Raw genomic sequence first — 22122 nt, forward strand, 5'->3', positions numbered from 1 at the left:
CTCCTCTGTAACTCCTTGATTCGCACCATCAGGTTGAGGTGACCCTGAGAATACTGCTCAATAACATCTCGAACATCATAGGGCTTTCTAGCTTGCTGTAAAATAAAAACCAAAACCCATGCCTTTAAGCAACAAGGATGTAGGAGTAGTCTATGGTAATGTAGATTTTTTTCAATAATAAACAGTAAGTTCTTTTAACCCTTTTTAACACTGTGTAAACATTTGAGATATTTTGATTGTTGCCATGATCATACATTTTTTGTGGAATAATTATGACAGTTCTGATTTCCTCCACCTTTTTGTTACTGCAGGTCTACATGCCTTTCAAGAGATTACCCATCGAACTTGAGGCCAAAAGAACTTGGGGCCAAAAAAGTGTATCTGGCACTTTGCTCAGAAGTTTGTGGTCAGTCTAGTTTCTTCTGGAAATAAGGTTCATACTCTTCGGCCACCAAACAGTAAAGAGGTCTTTCACATGCACAAGCCCTTATTCTCAGTCAGCAGCAAGACAGCTGGAGTTCTCAGTTCAGCTCTTACCATGGGAAGGTTAAAGCAGAGTCCTGGCTGAAGGTGCAGGACTGATTTCCTCTTCCAGAAAGACTGGCTGAGCTTTCAATTGTACTGGGAAATACTGGGAAAATATTGGTGCAAGGAATGACCAGGGAGAAAGCCGTGCATCTGTAATTTGCAATTCATACATGGGAAAGCCTTAACCTGACCTATTAGTAATAAAAACACTTTTGTGTAGTATTGAAGATAAAGAAAAAGACCATAATTTTAACCAATAAACACCAAGACTAACTGGAAAGCAACTGAATGAAGTTGTCAAAGTGCAGTGACAAATTAAAAGTATCTTAATCCTACATCTAGAAACTAGAGTCCAATCAGTGCCAGAGCTACCTATAAGAAGCAGCAATGAAGCTCTAACACAACAGAGGAGAGAGGAGAGGAATATGAGTAGGGTGTAAACCTCACACATTAGACCGAACAATAACACCTGAACTTACGATTTGCTAGAAAACTTTTTCTTAAAGATGTTAATCAAATCAGTCGAACAATACAGTAACAATAAATATGCCAGCAGGTCGAGGGAAGTGATTCTGCCCCTCTACTCTGCTCTGGTGAGACCCCACCTACAGTACTGCCTCCAGCTCTGGGGCCCCCAACATAAGAAGGACACGGAGCTGTTGGATTGAGTCCAGAGGAGGGCCATGAAGATGATCAGAGGGCTGGAGCACCTCTTCTATGAGGAAAAGCTGAGAGAGTTGGGGTTGTTCAGCCTGGAGAAGAGAAGGCTCTGGGCAGACCTTATTGTGGCCTTTCAATACTTAACGGGGGCTTATAAGAAAGATGGGAACAGACTTTTTAGCAGGGCCTTTTGCGACAGGACAAGGGGTAATGGTTTTAAACTAAAAGAGGGTAGATTTGGACTAGATATAAGGAAGAATTTTTTTATGATGAGGGTGGTGAAACATTGGAAGAGGTTGCCCAGAGAGGTGGTAGATGCCCCATCCCTGGAAACATTCAAGGTCAGGCTGGACGGCGCTCTGAGCAACCTGCTCTAGTTAAAGATGTCCCTGCTCATTGCAGGGGGGTTGGACTAGATGAGCTTTAAAGGTCCCTTCCAAGCCAAACTATTCTATGATTCTATATTTCTGACTCATTCATTATGCTGTCTATAGATACTCTGTAGATAATTTTCAAGGTTTGGTAAAAGCCTTGGTAACACTAAGTTACAACTTTTCCTTTCTTGCATCTTTCGAGAACAAGGAAAAGAGTTTACAGTGGTAGCTTCTAACATACCAGAATTTGTATCCTATTTGAGGTGTCAGAAATATTTTGTCACCTATACTTCAAAAGCAGGAGATGTCTCTGCACTGCTTAACCTTATTTCACACACTGCAGCTTCTCCTCAATTCCATGCCACAAATACCTTATTTTTTAAGCCAAAGGAAAGTGAGATACAATATAAAACCCAGGCTGTGGCACCTTCATGCAGTCCCCTGCACCTGCCTGGGAGGTAGCTCCCACATTTTAGGAATCATTACTTTAATAATCATTACTTTAATAATATCACTTCATCAAACAAATTATATTTCAGTCTGCCAGATTCCCCAAAGCCAACTGCAAACCTTGGGTGAAGGTGAGATAGTCTCTAGTGGAAGGCTAAACAGGAATGGGAATTGCGTCAATCTAACCAAAGAGCACACAGAAGAATTCCCAAGAACCCTGACTGCTTACACACATAAATCATAACTAACATCCACAAAGAAAGAAATATGATTCAGTGATGGCATAAGCCCATAAGTCTTTCCATGGACTAGTACTGTAAACATGATGATATTAAAAAAAATGAATTCTTGGATTATTTTTGTGCTATAAATAAGCAAGAGAGAAATTGGCAAGATCAGCTTGAAAACTCCAAGTTCAGAAAAGCTGTTCAGTAAGAATAAAGATGCAGAGCTTTCTCCTGCCGTCCTCACACTCTGACGCAGGTGTGTGACAGCAGAAAGAGTAGGTAAGTCCCTGCCTGTTTTTCAGTTACTGGGCTGCTTTTTTCTCTTTAAAACAAGAACTGAAAACCTGGAGTAAATAGAATTTATGAATGAAGCTGAATTTCTGAGAAGGATAAGGTATTTAATAGTCAGTACTGATTATTCTGTAATTACTTCATATTGAAAGCTGATCTTTCAAGAGAAAATACTCTTGATGTTGACAACATGTTAGTTTTGTAGAAGAAAAAAAACCTGCAGGAGGCCATGGATGAGTATTGAAGATACGAAAGTAGAAGGCAACCCCACAGCTTTCCTTAACTTCTTCTCTTCCTTACTTTCGTCCCTCTGCTAATTAACCAATACTAATGGAAAAAATCTTCTTAAATGAGTTAAAATTTCCCCCATCATATACGGAAGTTTGCAAAAGGCACAAAAGCCAATGTCAAATATTAAATGTGCACCACTGGCCATTGCTGTTCCCTAGTAACTGCATGTGCAGGGAGGCAGACCCGGGAGAGGGGAATCCATGCAAGGGGAATTTCTGGGAAATGTAACCAAATAACAGTCAAATAAAATGGGTAGAAATCCTTTGAAGCACAGGACACTCTGAACGACATTGTTTGTACAGACTAGTATGGAGATTAGAAAAGATTACACACACATTTCATGATTCATACCATGACAAATGAATTACATAAGATGATGAATTATAAGACTATACATGCAAGATTTTCCAGTGAAATTGTAACAAACCAGGCTACAGTTACTCATGCCATCAGTGGAAGTCCAACCTGTATTTTTAGTTTATGCTAGGTATAGAATATTTGCCATGGTGAAAAACATAACACAAGTTAAAAACATATTTTAGAAGGAAACTGATTTACTCAACAGGAAGAATTTACATGGAAAGAGAAAAAAAAAAGATTTCAAAATGACAATGGGAAATCAGATCAAATCCCTGGTCTCTGGATCTGTGATGGATATCACAGTTGTATCCATGTGCGTAAGTCTTAAGACATTTAGAAACTTTCCTAATTGGAAGACAAAGGTTATTTACTCATGAATCCAGCTAATGGAATAACCGAGTATGGTGATTTTCTTTCTGAAATTCAGTTGTAAGGTTAGACTGTGCCAAAGACATCTGATTTATAACTAATATATGAAATTCATTTTTGGTAGGTGGAGTGAACAAAGCCTAGAAAACCATTAATTTCTAAGTACTGTTTTCCCTATAACCTACAGAACCCTTCCTTAACCATGAGCCATTCACCTTAACTGATGCACAGGACTTGTGTTGATTACTAGCAGAATATAATCTTTCCTACACGATTTGAAACAGTCCTACAGACTTTACAAGAGCATAAACACATCCATAAAAGAGGTATTAATTCTTTATAATATTATGCTGGGTTCTTACATGGACATCGTCATATGGACTGTACTCAAACCTGGACTTTAAAACAGAACATAAGTTTATCTCCTTCTTTTAAAGAGGAAATAATGCCCAAGTGTGATGCTTCACAACAAATTGCTTTTCATGTCCTTTGAAATGTCTTTGTATCTCTGTTTAGCTTCTCTTTATTTATTTTATTTAATTTTTTTAAACAGGAAGTCTCTGCTTTCTCACTGACTTTCGTCCTTGTGGTGCCATCACTCTCTGTTATTAATCGAGCTCTTAAAAAAGATAATGTATCTACACAAATTCAGGCATACAGGTGTATCCTGCAAACAGCTGGTATAGTTTAAGAACCATGTTGGGTTCATGCTGGGACCTATTTTGCAAAATCTTCCTCTTCCTCTCCCTCTTCCTATGCTTCCACTCCCCAAAAGCTTCAGAGGCATCTCTAAAAAATACTCCTTTTAAGTGCTGGCCTTGCAATTACTTACGTTCCAGCTAATTTTAAGCATGCATAGTCCAATGGACTTCAGCTGGGGTTTTTTCAATAGTTATAGAAAAAAATCTGAATTTTCTTTTAGGAAGATACATTTCACATAAACACAAAAAGCTTACAAGGCAAAGATCTACCAGAAAAAAGCTATGCAGACCTCTTAAATGCTGAAAGATAGATACATTTTAAAAATGCATCTTCTGCTTTACCTTAATTTAAGATATTGTGTTGGACTGGTTATTAGAAACTGTATAGTGATTACTTGGCACATGTTTAAACATTTTAATTTCTTATGACTATTTTATGCGCACACAATAGAACAAAGCAGATTTACAACATACTTTTGAGGAAAGAATAATGACAGTGGTTATCTCTTAATTACAGGAGAGATTTTCAAAAGCACCTTGTGGCTTGAATTTCAAGGTGACTTTGTGCATTAATTTACTTAGGTGCTTTTGAAAAGTGTACCTTCGGTTCTCTCCAAATTTTTAAACTCAGTCATAACCTTGTATTCCCAAATTATGGAGAATTATCAGATATACCCTGTTACGTTCTTATTGGAAGATTCTGCTTCTGACAGAAACAGCAGCGTATCACTTGTATGCAGGAGTGGCTTGAGATACTTTTCACTTCAGCTTAACTGACATTTTTAGTTCTTTAGTAACAGCTAATATTGATAGCTCAGGAAGCAGAAAGACTACTAAAGAAGGAGGAGAGACAACCTTGTTGAGGGATTTTGTAGATGGCCAGGACCAGGTCTTTTGCAGATGCGAAAGTGAGAGTACAACTGAGAAGCCAGATTAGCAACCGGGACACCGAGTACAAACAAGTTTTAAGTATGAACTGAATAGTCCCATTCTATTCAGTCAAATGCTTTTTCAGCTTCTATCAAGTCATCTGCCGCAGGGGAGTTTCATTTATTTGCCAGGTGGATAATGTTGCACACAGTGTTCAGGCATTTTCAAAATCTGTTTTTGACAAATACCACTTGGGAGGTAGATATATAATGTGCAGATTTCTTGTTTCTAGGCAGTTTAGTTAATACCATGGCAAGTATTTTATGATCTAAATTTATGAGAGCAATGATTCAGTAATTACCACAGAGCAAAGGATCAAAATCAGGTTTTAAAATGAGAATAAATTAAAGTTTAATGTAACTGGCCACATTTAGGCAGTTTTTCACAGAACAGCTGTGGACACATCACTGGAATGGGCCACATCCCTTGCCAAGTTACAAGTGCTGACCACCAAGTGTTAAGGAGCTTCTCAACAAAATGACTATAAAAATTATATTCAAGTAGTCCAGACATTGTGCCTTTCTTAATTTTAGTCCAATAAAAAAACCAGGTGAAATGTGCTAGCAGAAACTTTCTGAAAGTGCTCCCTCCATGACCCTGGACATGGGAGAACCCTGGACATGGGACATTTTAACCTATATGGTGACAGTCTGAATACATTATACATAACTGAAACAAATTTCTGAAAAGCTCAGGCAACCTTAGCCATAAATTAGCTCATGAATTTTAGTAAAAATAAAAAGATTCAAAGTAGGAAACTGCTAAGAATTCAGGCAGTTCTAAATTTCAATGAGGAAGTCACAATCACAGTTTTGAAGTAGCAGCAAGCATCGCCTTACAGAAATGATGCTCTCTTGGACTGTTAGTCATCATCATCGTAATCTTTTTAATCCTAACTTTTTGCTTCAAATATTTGAAGGAAAAAGGACACCCTCCCCTTTTGGGGGGGGACAGATTAAGGGCAGGAAAGCTTTTTAGTCTACCGTAAGCAGTAGTGCTGTGGTCATATATGAAAATGGATGTGGGCAGTTAGGCCCCTCTGTTTCTTTGCATTTTAAGTTGTGAAGCCTGTTCTCCAGGGATTGTCCCTTATTAATTAATTTTAAGTAAAGTAATATATTTCTTTCATATATATATTCACCTGGTTTAAATCAAGCTGAAGGCTGTTGACACATGGGTGTTTACTGGATTAATGAAATTGATTTAGAAACCACATTCTTAGAAAAATTGCAGTCAGAATTTTTTATTCAGACCAGGCAACAAGGTTAATGAGCTACCATTAAATGCTTATGGTGTGGCAATATCACAGCAAGTGAAGTGGCACACAGGAAACATATGTCATTGAGGGCTAGAGGAGTAAAGAGAACCGATATCGCACAAACTCGGAAGCAGGTCTCATACCTATGCAGAGGGATGAAGGGAAAAGGAAGGAGAAGCCTTCCAATACACCAACAAATTTCCACCCCAGTTTCTTATCAGGACTTCATTATCATTAAGTAAGAGACAGAAACAAGGCTGAGGTAGTGTTTTAATCTCTAATCCTACTGACTCGGCATGACAGTAACATACAGCTCAGAATTAATGGAGACATATGAGAATGTTTGCACTGCAAGAAAGAGACAGCGATAACAGAGGGTTAGGGGTCAAGTCCATTAGCAGAAAATAACGTTTTAATTCAGACTGCATTTCAGGAGTTTAGCCTATTTCCAGTGCATCCACAGTTGACTAACCTGCTGCTAAACAATCACCCTATTGAAAGAGGGAGAGAATAGTGGGTGTAGCTCACCATTACTGAAATGAATTGTGTTAGTCTCTCTTAAGTTTCTAAGAGAAACAATGAATCAGGAGAATAAAAGGGTTTATTTAGAAAAGGAGCTTTCTATTCACAACTCACCTGAAACTTTTTCTTGGCCACAAAATACTGCATCCTACGAATCACCTTAATTGCAGCACGGTGGTGTTCTCGAAGCCTGTGGGAAAAAGGAGGAAAGTGAGTGGGGGGAAAGAGCATCTCCATCCAGACAATAAAAACAACAGCCTGCAGTAATTGCTTCAGTAACATGTGAATGTGTAATGTAAGCAGATGCGATTCAGCCTGGGAGCACAACACGCTATTATGTTGACCTTCCCCACCTTCCAAGGCGGCTATAAAAATCCAGGATTTTATCTGACCTATGCTAGGTTTGCATACATTTGACAGTAAAAAGCGGTGTCCACATAACCTCCTACTATGTCTAAGCAAACCTCCACCCATCTTTCCTAATTTATTCTCAGAAAAAACCCCAGCTATCAAGTTCCTGCATATTCAGCCATACACAGCTTTTATACATGGTCACTCTAGAATTCCAGCTTTTGGTGTTTTTTGGTTAGGTTTTTGTCGTCTTTTTGTCTGTTTGGTTGGGTGGGTGGATTTTGGTGTCGGGTCCCCCCTCCCGCCCCCCCCCACTCCCAAGTCTTGTACAGTATGTTTCTTCACATATATGAATTTATTTTTCAAAATTTATTACAAAAAAAAACCACTTTGAAGATTTTTGAGTCAACTGCTAAACAATCCAAATGATCTTGTGATAGCTGAATGCAACACCTACCTACACATGTATCCCAAACCCAAACTGTAAGTGTATATAAAGACAAAATAATCTGGAAAATCTTTAAACAAACATATCTCCCTTTTCAAGCACATGTATATTAACTGAAAACAGAATTAAAAAATAATAATTTGCTCTTTGTACTTAAAATAACAGATTTTCATAGTGTCCGATATTAGTTTTTAAACAATTCATTAAGAGCAACAGATATTTTAAATTTTTCCAAGTTTGCAAAAATGATGGATTTTTCTTCTTAACATTAAAATATCAAACCAAACATTTAAGCTATGCCAATAATTTATTCTACTTGCTCATTCTATTACTCTTATCAAGATGCGCTCATATGACATTATTGCACAATCTTTCTTTCCTTTTTAAATGCATGAACAACTAGTATTTCTAACTCTCATCCCAAACAGACTTCTAGTGATGGCTTTGGGGAAGCAGCAGTAAAAGCAGAGTTAGATATCCCAGATGTTTTATGTTTATAAAATTATTATTAGCAATGATGATACAGAGGCATATTGAGATGTCACTAGGCAGTGCTTTCTGTCTGTACTGAACCTGACAGCATTCATACTCACTATGGGATGGAAAAATCATATTTAAGTTCTGTATAGGTTTGGGTCTTTGGTATGATATAGCATGGTATCACCCAAGCCTCTTCAGTTAAATATAACCTGGAATTTTAGTGAGTATTCACATATTTCCTCAGGACAAATTTCCCCCAGCAAATAGAAGTTCTGCATGTGCAAATGGTGGATGTCTGTCCTCTGAACTGCATGGCAGGTGTAGCTGGGGCATTCCCTTTCTGAAAACTCACACTTTTTAGTGGGAAAATAGCTTTCTCCTAGACCAAAAGCAGAACCAAAAAAAGCTCTAATTTTCTACTTCTAGATACTGCCTCTCAGGTGGTTTCTTTTCGTTACACAAATTGTTCAGATTTAGCAATGACGTCAAGAAAAGGTTGCTTTCTCCAGATACAGTGTAAAATATGGTTGCTTTTCAAACTAATAACGTACAGCTTTTCACCACAGGTCTACAGATCACTAAGACTGTAAGTGCATTTATATAAAGTGACTGTGCCTCAATAATTATCACCGATCCATGAATGTGCAGTTGGATCTGTATAGGAAGGCCCTTCCCTCTTAATATCTTACTGATGTGTCTTAGTGAGACTCTCTCTAGGTCCCTGCTCCTGCAGATTTGACTGCAAGATCATGTCAATTTGTAACAATTTATAACATCATGATCAATGATCAATGATCTTTTTATAAATTTTAAAAATGTATTTTTAAAACTTTAAAATTTTTATATATTTATAAATTCATGATCAATTTATAACATTTCCATGTTATAAAAATGGAAATTCGCTCCTCCTAACTGGGATGGCTGCCTGTTTGGATCACGTCCTGGTGAACAGAGTTAGCTTGATGTTAATTCACGGTATTCCCGTTCTGTGAGCCCTTGCTGCATCTCTCTGCTGCTAGGGACAAGGACAACTTCCCCAAAAAACAAAGGAAATAAAGTGTTTGGGGTTTTTAAGTTCTGCTTCACAGAGATGGGAGCCAAAAAGATAAACGCTGCTTAATTTGCTATTAAACATCAAAAGTGTGAAAGTGTAACTGGCATGCAGCTATACATCCTACACATAAATGCACACAAAAACATCTTATGACAAATAGAAATAAATTTCAATTGTAATAAAACTGCTTGTAGTATTTTGGTTTATGCCTTGTTTCCTCTGGGATGTTCTTCACAGTTCATTATTTCTGAGTAAAGTATTTTTCTTTTGGACAGACGGTCACTAGTAAAGGACACTAAATCCCTCATTCTCTATCTAGATGACAAGTCTCATCTATAAGCAAGCCAGCCGGATAATAAAAATGATATTCTCCATTCAGTAAAGTAACAAAACTATACCACCAAAATGATTTTCCAATGCAGCCATTTTACATCAATTGTTGTTCAGTGCTAACATGAACTTCCATGCCAGGAGGGAAAGTTAATATTCTCATTTTATTCCTTCCTATTTCCAGCTTCAGTACAAAACCTTACAGTAAGCTTGTTTCTGCTTATGCTGTAAAAGCTAATTCTGCACAACAGGCTGTCCTGATTCCCCAAGATTAAATGCTTCTGCGATGAGGGAAGGGAATAAAGGATTTAATTAGTAGCCAAGGTTATGATTCATGGTTGTTTGATCTCTTTCGCAAACTGGTAACAAATGCTTTAGTAAATTGAGAGTTTAACCATTAACTGGCGATACTTGTTTGTTCAGCCCCTTGTGACATCTCTGAATTCGGGTTACAGAACGTCTGTCTGCAACCTCTGGGGACATACAGCATGTTTAGATGCCAGATAGCCACCCAATACATTACTGTCCTCAGAGCAAGAGTTTCATGAATACTTCTTTAGGAGTGTGGCAGGAAATGACATCATCTGAGAGTGCTTACAGACAGCAGCAACATACCTTCGCTGTGCATGCATCCCCACAGCAAGTGGGAGACACCCTTTGGAGAAGTACTGCCGTGCAGAGTGAGTCTCCGATGGCAGAGTTGCCCTCCCTCAGCCCCTACAGACAGAGTTTTCTGGGACTACTGGGATACTCTGGAGAGCCCGCCTGCTTCAATATAGCTGTGTGAGCTAAGCTCTCTTGTGACTGAAATCCCTTATTTTTTTTTACACATTTGGTTTTGCCTAACTTTGGGAGAAAGCTTGTTTGATAAGTGCATTAGAAACAGGGTCAGCAGACAAGGTTTTTGCCCTTTTGTTAACAAAGCTGTTTTCCTCTCCTGAGCATCCATCAGGCTTAGAGCCTCACCCTCACCATACCCATTAATCTCATGATAAGCGGCATCTGCAGGGACTTGCCAATCGCCATTTGAGTGACTCCAATAACCATCAGCATATTACCTTCAAAAATAAACTGAAGTAGTTTGTATGCCTGTAAAATCAAGCTAACGATTACTGCTTCCAATACTAGACAACATTTCAGCCTGCACCTTTCAGAAGAAAAATTGTCAATGGCTTTCACTGGCTACCAGTACTTTTCTTTCTCAAATATAAACAGGACATCAAGATCACCTTGAACACGGCATATACTACATGACATTTCCTGTGGACTTCAACTCATAGAATTAGGTCCCAAAGCTGCCAATGAAGCCATAACATTGTCAGACCCCGTAGGAATGTTCCAGAAGGATGAAGGAGGATATAACAACTCATCAACAACAGAAAACCATCCTGGCAGTAATAGGGTCAATAGATTCATACAAACCTACATTATTTGTAGGTATAAACTAGGTATGCTTTATTTGTGCACTGAAAAAGTAACCTGTTGCGGATGCAGGCACTCCTCAAAGCATAAGAAATGGGGATAAAAAAACCCCTGGCAACAAAATACAATGGATTGAGCACCCACATTACAAAATAAAGCCTGACAGAATAAAATGACTAGAAATCATTACTTTTTCCTGCCTTCTTTTGTTGTTAGGATACTAACCTACAACAAGTTGTTTGGAGGAAACCTGATCTCTTCATTAGTCCATCAGAAATCTGGACTGGAATTTCATATAATTTGGAAAACAAGCATGCTGAAGAACTTCAGGTAATTTTACAGAGGTTCTCATTTGGTTGGAAAGTTGTTATACATTTATAAATGCCCCAAACTATTGTAATGGAGCCATTTGTACATTTGACTGCAATATTATTCATTTTTCATAACACAGCCAGCCAAAATCTCAATAGGTTACTCAAGGTGTGGCTCACTCCCCAGTCCTGCACTCACCGACAGCCACAGTGAATGTCACCAGCTTCAGCCAGCACCCACCTGCCCTCTTCCTGCAAGGGGACTTGCAGGGCCACCCCAGAAGAATGCTTTCTGGGACCAAGGCTAAGATTTTTGGTTACAAAAAACAGGTGGCTTTACAAAAAAGGAAGTAAGCAGTTGCATGGTTTGGTTGTTTTATGTTTAAAAAAAAAAAAAAAAAAAATTTAAATGAAGTTTAACAAGATTAATCCCTATTCTGAAATACACAGTTCTTTCATTAAAGAACAAGAAAGGAAAGACAATTACTAATTAGAAATATTTATTGTCCTTACAATCCTTAGTAATGCCATTAAAAGTTTGTTCCCCTTTTCATCTCAGGAAGGTGTTCTACATATTGGTTTAGTGTTAACAGAAATATTAAAGCAACAACACAGAGGAAAGGTGGTGCTAATTTCCTATTTATAACACCTGCCTTTTTGTTCATTTGTAGAACATTTTATTATCAGGGCCATAATGTCTGGCACAGCCCTCCCAACATACACGGTTGCTGATATTATAGGAATTAAAAAAATCAACGCTGTCTGTTCAGAAAGAGTTTAACAAGAACGAAAACTCAGTAGGAGAGCGCCACAGATTTATAATGTCTTTTACAAAATACCCATTTCTCAGTAAACCTAACACTGATTTGAAGTCAAGCTCAGTTTTCAAACATATTTAAATTCTCTGCAGTCATCTTTAATTTCTGACTTAGTACAGAGCTAAAGTACTAAGAAAGAAGGCTGAAGTTGGTTGGCCTGAAGATTTTGGCACTAATAATTATTTAGACTTGAACTTTATCTTTAACACATCAGATTTTAATAATCTGTTGTGCATGTAAACCGAAATATTTTTTCCATTCAGGCACTGAAAAGTGCTCCTTGTCACAGAATCTGATGGACAAGATTCAGAGTAACTACATTAAGCCATTTCATTAGTGCATTTACAGCTAATGAAATCTTTCATTGTTAGTCCTCCAGGGGCTTTTGGTATAGAATTTGCTGTGGCTCAAGGTTATTCTTGTCTTTTCACACATTCTGTCATTCCCTGCCCATTACAGTTGATGGAAGTCTCTCTGTACTGGGGAACATTTTAGATGCGATAAATTGGAAGGGATTAGGTTGCATCGCTGTGTATTCTGTAATAGAAAATGCTTGGTCATCATACCCAGGAACGAAATCAGAATCACTGATTATTTCAAATAATGTGGGCTACCCAGCTTTTCCTTTCATTTGTTGCTAGAGCTTGGCAACTGTTGTTTGCCATCATCATGATACGTTTATCAGGGCCCTCAAAATATACCCTCACCCATAAACGATTCACAAAAACTATCTTAAGGACAAACCAGTAAAAGCTGCCTGGAAGTGTTAGAAAAGTATGACACTTGAAGAGCACACCAGTTACAAAACTGAAGTTTTATTAAATGGGCTTCAGCCAAGCTTAGCGTTTACTTAAATGCTCCCATAACATTTTCAATGTATGAATGTGTTTATTTTTAATGGACAAACATTCTTTACTAGTCTTTGCCCTCTGGACTTCCCATCCATTCATGAATGTAAAATTAGAAACTAGTGACAAGACAAATGAAATTAATTCAGCTGCCTCCACAGTCCTCACCTCCAGGGTCTTCACAGGTTTAAATGCAAAAGGAATACAGAAATAACAGATATACATAGAACAAGGATAATCACAAATAGCAGGTAAGCTAGATTTTTAAAACGTCTTTGGTCTTAGCAGTCAAAGGCATTCTAGTAATTATTGGTGAACAAGCAATCTGGCTACGAAAGATCTATGTCTCCTGAACTCTTACGCATGCTTCCAAATTGGTCATGAACAGGTAAGTTTTCATCAAATGCATTTGTTCATCTAAACACTGAATAATTCAATGTCAGCAGCAAATGATTTCTATGAAGACATTTGATTAATGATTTCTACAGAATAGTATGTTTCACGTGTTTAATTTTAAAAATACAAGCTGCTTTGACTTAAATGCATGTGTCTCCTATATGTAATTTCTGTTCCCTACCTAGGGGAATGCAAGGGCTGACTTCCCACAGGAGAATTAGTTATTATAAATTTAAAAATTGCTCTGCAAGAATACTCTGTAAGAGTAGTGTCAAATTCACTCTTTTGGTGAACCCTTCAGCCAGTGAACATCTTGGTTATTATTTACTGAATGTGAACATAGCCCCAAGGGAATTAGATTAAGCTGAATTAACATTTGTAAGCTCCTCCCCCCCATGTATTCTCCTAACTATTTGTGGTTGCTCTTTTTAAAATTCAAAATATGTAATTTTAAATACACAGTCATCTTTTAATGGATTTGTATTTTATTTTACAGCAGCTTTCATGTCTCCGTTCTCCAAAGTCTTAGGCTTAACTCAGAAATACTTTCATGTAGTTATAGCAATCCTCTTTCCTCTACAGATAGTCTGGTTTAGCTTGGTTTGTGAATTTCTAATAGACATGCAAAAAAGAACAAGTTTAAAAAATAACATTGCCTTTGGAGGATTTTGGTGTTTTAATATCTTCAGTTAATAATAAAAATAGCCTCCTATTGTAAGAAATGTTTTAAAAAGGAAAAAAATTGTGTAGGTTTTTCACAGTTGTGCCATTGGAGCATGGTATATAAATGGAGGAAGCCATCAGAAAGATGCAGCCTCCCCGTGGGGCGGGCAACTCAGCAACCACAACTTGAAGTGTGATGTGATCTCCCCAGCTCTCACCTGCATCTCAGCAGAGCTGTAACACTGACATACAACTGGGGAAGGGCATACACACTAGCTTCAGCACAGCACTGGGGATTGTCTCCTGCTTTGGGAGCCTTCACGCAGCTGGTGGGAAACTTGATCAGCCACATTCGGCAGGTCAGGAAGAATCTCAAGCTCTGTGCCGGTGGCCTGGGAGAGGTGTCCAAGGGGCAGTGGGGAAGCAGGAGGTGGGGGTTCATATGGAACGAGGAAAACAAGCTCAAGTGACTTGACTTGTTTCAGGCATTAATGGCATTTTGAGAGTCAGAACGACTCTGGAAAATACAGCTAATCAGTCTAGCTCTTTAAAATATGCTCATATCAAGGCAATCTGAAATGAATATTTAAATGCAAGACTGAGAAGGGATAGAACCATTGCTCTCCTGACCTGGAGTTTACACAAGTAAAAATAATAACTGCCATGTGGATCAGCAAGAGATAGCACAAAGCACAGAAGTTTTTGGAAGGTGTTTTTCTGAGAGGGAACACAAGTCTTACAAGGGGCTTGGCTTCATAACTCACCCGAAGTACAAACTCTCTAATATCTATACTGCTGCACAACGACTATATTGCTGTAACTCAAGGTGGATCCTTTTACAACTGAATTTTCAAGAACAGCTTTCTGCAAAGCATTCATGTGATACTGGGAGACTGGACACAGGATAAGGAAGATAAATGCACCATGAATAACAAAGTTTTCAAGCATGCTGACCCTCTGCTCCATCCCCAGTTGTCCCTCTATTCCCTAGCATATCCTGACAAACAAAATAAAAACTCATTTCCAACTAAACAGAAGAGGATCCAGAATAGCTAAACAGCATAGGTTTTAGAGTGCAACGCTCAAATTTGTTCAACTTTTCTTAAGGGAAATGGTCCAACACATAGTACGTCTAGAACCAAGACAAATTGCTGTAGCTAGAATAAGCATCATGCATACGTTTTCAGAACTAATGGTATGCTGGGGCAAACAGATGTAGCATCAGAGATTTCCTTTGTGGTCTGCCCACAATGATGCTAGCTAAGAACATAACCCTTACTATAAAAGTTTGTGTTGAAATCAGGCAAGAACATGAGATTTCTTGTACATCCTAAATCGCCTTTGCTGTATATTTTCACAATTCTGTTTTTACTTATGTCTGTTACCAGGGTATGAAGAGTTGCACAAAGGACATGGGGAAAAAAAAATAGGAAGTCAAAATTATTTTTGGAAGGGACTGAAATATCCTGTAGAGAAAGCAGGACAAATATAAAAACCAGTTCCCATTTTATCAGAATTGGCTGTTGTTCCCCAACTTTGGTGATATCATTATCAAATACCAATTGATATTGATACCCATATCAAATCACAGCGAAACTTTATTCAGCTCTTCACTCTATGCATCTTGTTGAGTCAGAAGGCAGTTGCTCTTTTACGTGGTTTCAAGGCCAAGCAACTTGAAAGTAACTAGACACAAATGAGATCACAGATAAGTAAATAATAATGTACGGCATTGTCTTACGGATGTAGTCTGACACGTTAAACTCCTTTTCTAAAGAAGTTGAAGACAGAACACAATGGAGCTGTAGTTCAGTGCACACAGAAAGCCATGGATATTATTATTTTGCAGCATCTGGTTAAGAGCAATCTTTTCAGATTAAAAAAAATATTTTTTGCAGAGCTTGTCATTCATGGCTCTGAATTATACAAGGATATGCAGGGCTACAATCAGTGATACTAGGAAGAAATAACCATATTGCCTATGGTTACTTGCCTCGCTATTGTTAGCCTATTAAACTTACAATAACCTTTGAATATTAAACCGGCTGTTGTTACACTACTTCGTTATGCTCAACAAGCTGTTAACGCTATGTGGTAGCTCTTTGTCATATTCATCATAGGGAGTTACAAGACCACTGCAAGCTCAAGGCTGAGCTTGGCTTTTCTATTTGGCTTAAATTGCATTGTCCAGAATACACATCAGATACAATCTGTACACAAAAATATCTAATGCCGAGTATGAGATGTAAAAGCATCAAAATTATGATCAATTCATTAAGAAATCTCAATTATTTGTCTCCACTCTACAAAATACTTTAACATGCTAATTTAATATATGCTGTATCCCACATCTTAATTAAGACTCATCACGTAATACTACTAATAACATCCCATTTAACCTTTTGTTTTGAGACAAAAGAAATAAGCTTTTATTAGGTCAACTACTGACGCAGTTCATAGGGGATCCATGGAAGGTCAAAACAATATTGTGTTGCTACTTATTTAACTTCACACAATGACTTTAGACAGAACCTCCTTCAGTTTTTCCCCTCATTTCAGTAATATGTGTATTTTTAAATAATGGTGAATAGAGACAAAAAAGTTGTTTTTTCTTTGTAAAACCAGTCATAGGCAAGAGGTTAGATTCACTCATACACCCTCACAAGTTCAGGCTGTTCTACCAAGGCAAAGTAAGTAAAACGAGAGAGTATCTCAGCTGTTCAACACAAATGAAAGTCATTACTCAGTTGTGACTGACAGAATAAAGCAGCTCCCCTATTGCAGAGACAGGAATTAAAGCAGGAAAAAAAATCTGAAAGGAAAAGGCCACTGACCTGAATAGCAATACCAAAATCAGTGATAATACTACTTCAGAAATCCTACCATTTTCCATGTTGTTTTCTGCTACAGAGATGATCGGCAAATTCTTCTGCCATTTAATAATGAAAAAGAGAAGATGGATGTTGCTGCTGTGAAGCTGTTTCTAAGTACTATATTCTGAAATCATACCGTATCAAAAAATACCCCATCATTGCCACAGAAATCAACTGAAAAACATGAGGCCAAATTCTGTGCTGATTTACACCATGAGACGCTAGAAGGGACTGGAAGCTGATGGACTGTTAGGTCACTGTGGCTTCTGGCCTGCCATCTCTGTAGGGGCTCTGGATGTAACTTATGCAGAATGATATAAGTGTCTGCTCACAGCTGTACTTTTTAATGGGTGTATCCTCCAAAAATAAAGTGATAGAAGACTATAAACATAAGGGTGTCACTACAGTTTGTATAAGCTACAATGAAAAGCATGGCAAACCTTGAACGGTTAGCATTACGACAAGGGGACTTCACTTCCCATGCCAATGCCATCACTTAAAAAAAAAAAAACAGTTACAAATGTAGTTCAAAACTGCAATTTTTGCAACTGGAGCATTCTCAAGGATTTGTTATTTTACAATGGTGGAGAAACACATGGGATTTCAACTTGTGGAGAACAGCCTTTTCCTATAAATCACAGAGAGTAATCTGAAACCTAGAAATAGCACAGGGGCTCACATTTATGGATTTAAAACAGATGAAGAGCAAGCATGCTCTTAACCCTTTCCCCATAATTTCTTCCCAGTACAAAATGAAAATGAATTTGCAAGTACTGAACAGAAATTAACTTGGTAAAAATCAAGATGAATACAATTCTGTAAACACTGAAAACTTCAGCTCTTTGACCGACTTCCCTAAGGACACAAGCACAGAATTGTCCTAAAGCAAAGCACTGTAAAACAGTTAAGCATAATCCACTATTCGGACTGTTCTTTCACCAACTTTTATTTAAGCAGTTTATCTTGTTGAGATTAGGATCTCTCTTATAGAGCAAGACCTGGCAAACACAGGCCTCTGGTTTTGAATATCAGGCTATATTTCACTGGGAAAGAAGTAACTAGCAGCCTGTCATCTCACCATAAGGTTATAAACTCCTTAATCAGGCAATAGGAGAACTAATACTAACACATTAGCAGTAATTTCTCTTCAGAAATACGTAAGAGTATTAAGACAATATAAAGAGCTTTTATTTATTGCCTTTTAAGATCCCCAGTCATTTCCCTATCATTTTAGCCTTTCTCATGGCTCACTGGACAAAAACAACCCAAACCCAGCATACCCTGTTCAAACTTGAATCCTCAGATCCAGCCTTTTTTTTTTTTTTATTTGAAATACAAAAACGCAGTGTAAAAGAATGGATTGGAATATCAGCATTGCCAAGAAGCATTAGTCTTTACCTTGTCAGGGTCAGAGTTCCAGTACTTCCAGAAATTCACTCACATACATCACACAATGGTATGATTAAAAACAGAAATGGGCTCGGACTTAAATAAAGTATGATGGTACATCATGTTAAATCTCTACACCAATGTAATATTTTAGAGAAAATCCTAAACCAACCAACCCAGGACAGTTGAAAGGAGAAGAGGAGAGATAATTTTAAGCTTACTGCAAGACACTCATCTGCACACACAATATTTGCCTGTGGTAATCCAACCTCTGTCCCTTTATTGTCTGCAGTTCAGTGAAGTGGTACTTTTGTCCATGTGTCCTGATGAAAAGCTAGGGTAGTACATCAGTGAAAAGGTTGCAATTCATAAGAAAAATTTGTCTAAAGTGGCAATGATGGGCAGCTGAATATTTTTCAAGTGAAGAAGTAGCTACCTGAGAACATTACAAAAGCACAGCATGAAAATGAATTCAGTCTTAGCTACAGGGCATGGTGTGGGAGCATCCAAAAAATGCAATCATGGCTAAAATTTTGTGCTGCAATAATCAGAGAGACAACGTAAAAAAATCTGAGTCCTTTTTTTTAAATAGCTTGCTAAAACTGTTTTATGTAATTGCACTTGCAAAGAAAGATTTGGGGAAAACAGAGAAAGTAAGAGAGAATTTATGTTATTAGCACAGTTCTCTCTTATGACCAACATTTGATATGTGAAATCATGCGTTAGCAAATCTCAATAGCCAGAATAGTCACCATGACTTTTTTTTTGGAGATTGTTTCAAACCAAAGACTGACTTTTTCACAAGCTCATACTTTGCTGAAAATTTAAGATTAGACCCTCAACTGCTTCACCTTCATCTTATTATCGCTACAAGTCTTTAAAGCCACAGTCCAATTTCAAAGGCAATCTCCCTTGCTTCGCTTTAGTCCTGCAGATGCTCAGATCCAGATCTCATCTTTTTCTTTTGTGAACCCAAGATCATATTTGTACACAGACACTTATAGATGTCCCCACTGGGATTTCCAAAGGTGTCTATCAGCCCTTCTAATTAGGTTGGGATACATAGTTCTGAAAAATCTCATGAGATACCTAAATAATTGTGACAATCTGACCTATTCTATAAGTAACCAGATGTGCAAATTGTATGACTATGAAGGAAGAGGCACTTCGCAGCTTGAAAGCCACTTAAAATATGGACTGTATCACATTTACTGAATTAGGTGTTCAAAATGGCTAGCTAGATAACCCTTCTTTAAAGTACATCCTGTGCAAAAGTTCCTGCCTAAAGGTACCAAGTTGCTTTGAAGCCCCCTATCTCACCAGAGTGGGTGTAGGACTTGATGTGCATGTATAGCCTTATTGAAGTCAAGGGGAGAACATGTGCCTGAACTTACACGCTTGTGTAAATCGAGGGATCAGTAGAAACTTGAAAAATTTGTACATACAGGAAAACTTTTAAGATAGCAAATATAGATTATATATTGAGGAGAATTCTAGATACACATTTACTAACTAGGTTCATATCTTTTGTGTGGAAAATCTGACCTAAAACATCCGAGTTCTCTTCTATCTAACAGTTAAAGAATATGCTGTGTTATTACTATTGCAAAAAGACAGGAGAAATTTTATGAGCTGATATGCTGGAGGCAGAAACTGGCTGGGACTAACTACTCTGGTATGTGAACTTCATTTCTTTCTGTGTCTTCAAAGCACAAGCACAGCTCAACAACATATTTTTTTGGCCTAGAATTATTCTCTAGTAAGTTAGATATGGAAAACAGCATGTGTTTTAATTACTTTCTCTGTCTCAATTCAGAAACTGTTAACAAGCCTGTTGTAACTTTCAACTTAAGTTCTGTTACATAGAAAAGAATATTTTGCTTAATATTCCTATCTCATTGTTTAAATATGTGATGATGGGTACAGAATGATTTACAGTCAAGTACTTTGTTAAAAATATCATCCCACTTTGTAACTTTACAGTTTTGCGACACACATTTCTGCAAAGCAACATTTCCTCAATAAGGGTTGAGCATCAGCTGAACTACACTCAGTGTAGCAGAGAGGAATCCCTTGATCTTGGCCAGTTTTAGGTGGGCTCTATTAATTCTATAAATCTTTTTTTCTGCGTTATCAATACAGTCAAGGAATCCAGTATGTAAAGAACTAATGCGTTTCTCTTGGCAGTATCAGCACAGAGTTAAATGGAAATGAAAACTGAACTCCCAATGTCCAGAAGAGTGACTAAAGTCCAGGACGGACAGTCATTCAAGGGAACATACTAGTAGTGGAATTAAAGAGGACTCAGCATTGCCACCATTTGTGTTATATCTGTCTGAGAATCAGGAGATTCCCACCTCAAGATTAACATTGTACATCATACCACAAAACACATGGCAAATGTTACCTAGGAAAGGGGAGAGACATATTGCTTGACTGTGATACTGTGAACTACTATGACAATTTACTTTTTTTGGATGCGGGATAAGACATATATAACGTGTATATATATACACACACAACGCTCAAATGTCTTACCTGCATAAGAGGTAGAATCAGCAATTAGCCAGACCCTCAGCTGGTTCAAATCAGAACTCCACTGATTTAATTAGATAAGCACAATCCTGAAAGTCTTATTTAAAAGAGCACTGCATCAGGCTCTCATCTCTTCTTTCCCTGCATGCTACTATAAGCCAGCTCTCTTTTCTAGCTGCCTTCCTTCACATTAGCTCTTGGCCCCTCTTCTTCTCCTCTGACTTTCCTACACTTTCCAATTACCTTTTTCTCCCCTTTACCTTTATGTTTTCTGCATCTGTCCTGTGGTTCCTCCTCTCTGTTGTATCAGTCAAGTTACTTATCTCCATTTTCACAGCCCTTCATAGCCTACTGTGACTCTAGCTATCAAATCTCATAGGTGTCTTCACTCTGTGTGCCATCGCTCAATAATCATGCAGGTATGTTTCCACATTTCCTTCCTTGCCACCTTTGTACTAAACAACACTGCAATATAACTTTTTTCTATTTCTCCGTACTCTTTGGCTGCACAGCATCTCTTCACAATGGAACACAACTCAGAGAATATACCCCTCATATTTTGAGGAGCACAAAGGCTAATTAGAAACATAGCAAAATTAGTCTTTCAATGTAGTTATTAGTTTTGCAACTGTGCTTTCTGTGTTAAACTAATGATAGGGATGCCCTAAAACCAAGCAAAAACTCATACATTCAAACTTTTGTGAGATCCCAGACCAAGTTGGGGTTTTTTTGAGGAAAAAGGACTTACCAAATCACACTAGCACTTCCTCTAAGCACTTTACCGATACAATGGTAGTACAAGACCATAAATTATTTCCAGCTTTGAAAAATTATTTCATAAAAATATCCAATCATATAAGCTAACATATATAGTAATATATGTATATGAAAGTATTCATTTAATACAAGGCAAGTAAGTTAATGCAAGCTGCAAACAAGAACTGGAGAGAAAAGGAGTAAATTTTGATTTTGAAAATACCAGAATCAATAAGATATTTTAAGGTAATGAGAAGTCAAAATCATTATTAATAAGAAGACTTTTGATAGATATCAGCAGTGATTCCTCACTGAAAATCTTCCAAGTGGGGAAAATCAGGAGTACTTTTCTACCAGCTACTTTTACACCTTGTATATGCCTCTATATCCATGAGTTCTGCACAGGCCAAGAGCAGAGAGGAGAGTAGGCTAAGCATACGCAAGAACACTGAAACAAAGTTAATCTCATTTGTATTCTAGGGCATCA

General features: G+C 37.7%; 1 protein-coding gene across 3 annotated transcripts in view; it reads right to left on the reverse strand.

Moving 5' to 3' along the window:
- The window catches only part of KCNQ1 (potassium voltage-gated channel subfamily Q member 1), a 366539-nt gene that overhangs the window by 106548 nt on the left and 237869 nt on the right, over positions 1-22122 (reverse strand). For all 3 annotated transcript variants that reach the window (XM_072864543.1, XM_072864542.1, XM_072864544.1), the window contains 2 exons: positions 7076-7151; positions 1-95 (listed from right to left, as the gene is read on the reverse strand). In XM_072864543.1, the coding sequence (XP_072720644.1) occupies positions 1-95; positions 7076-7151 (171 nt within the window). The remainder of the gene's footprint in view (positions 96-7075; positions 7152-22122) is intronic.

Source organism: Ciconia boyciana, chromosome 6, assembly GCF_034638445.1.
Source record: "Ciconia boyciana chromosome 6, ASM3463844v1, whole genome shotgun sequence".
Taxonomy (NCBI): Eukaryota; Metazoa; Chordata; class Aves; order Ciconiiformes; family Ciconiidae; genus Ciconia; species Ciconia boyciana.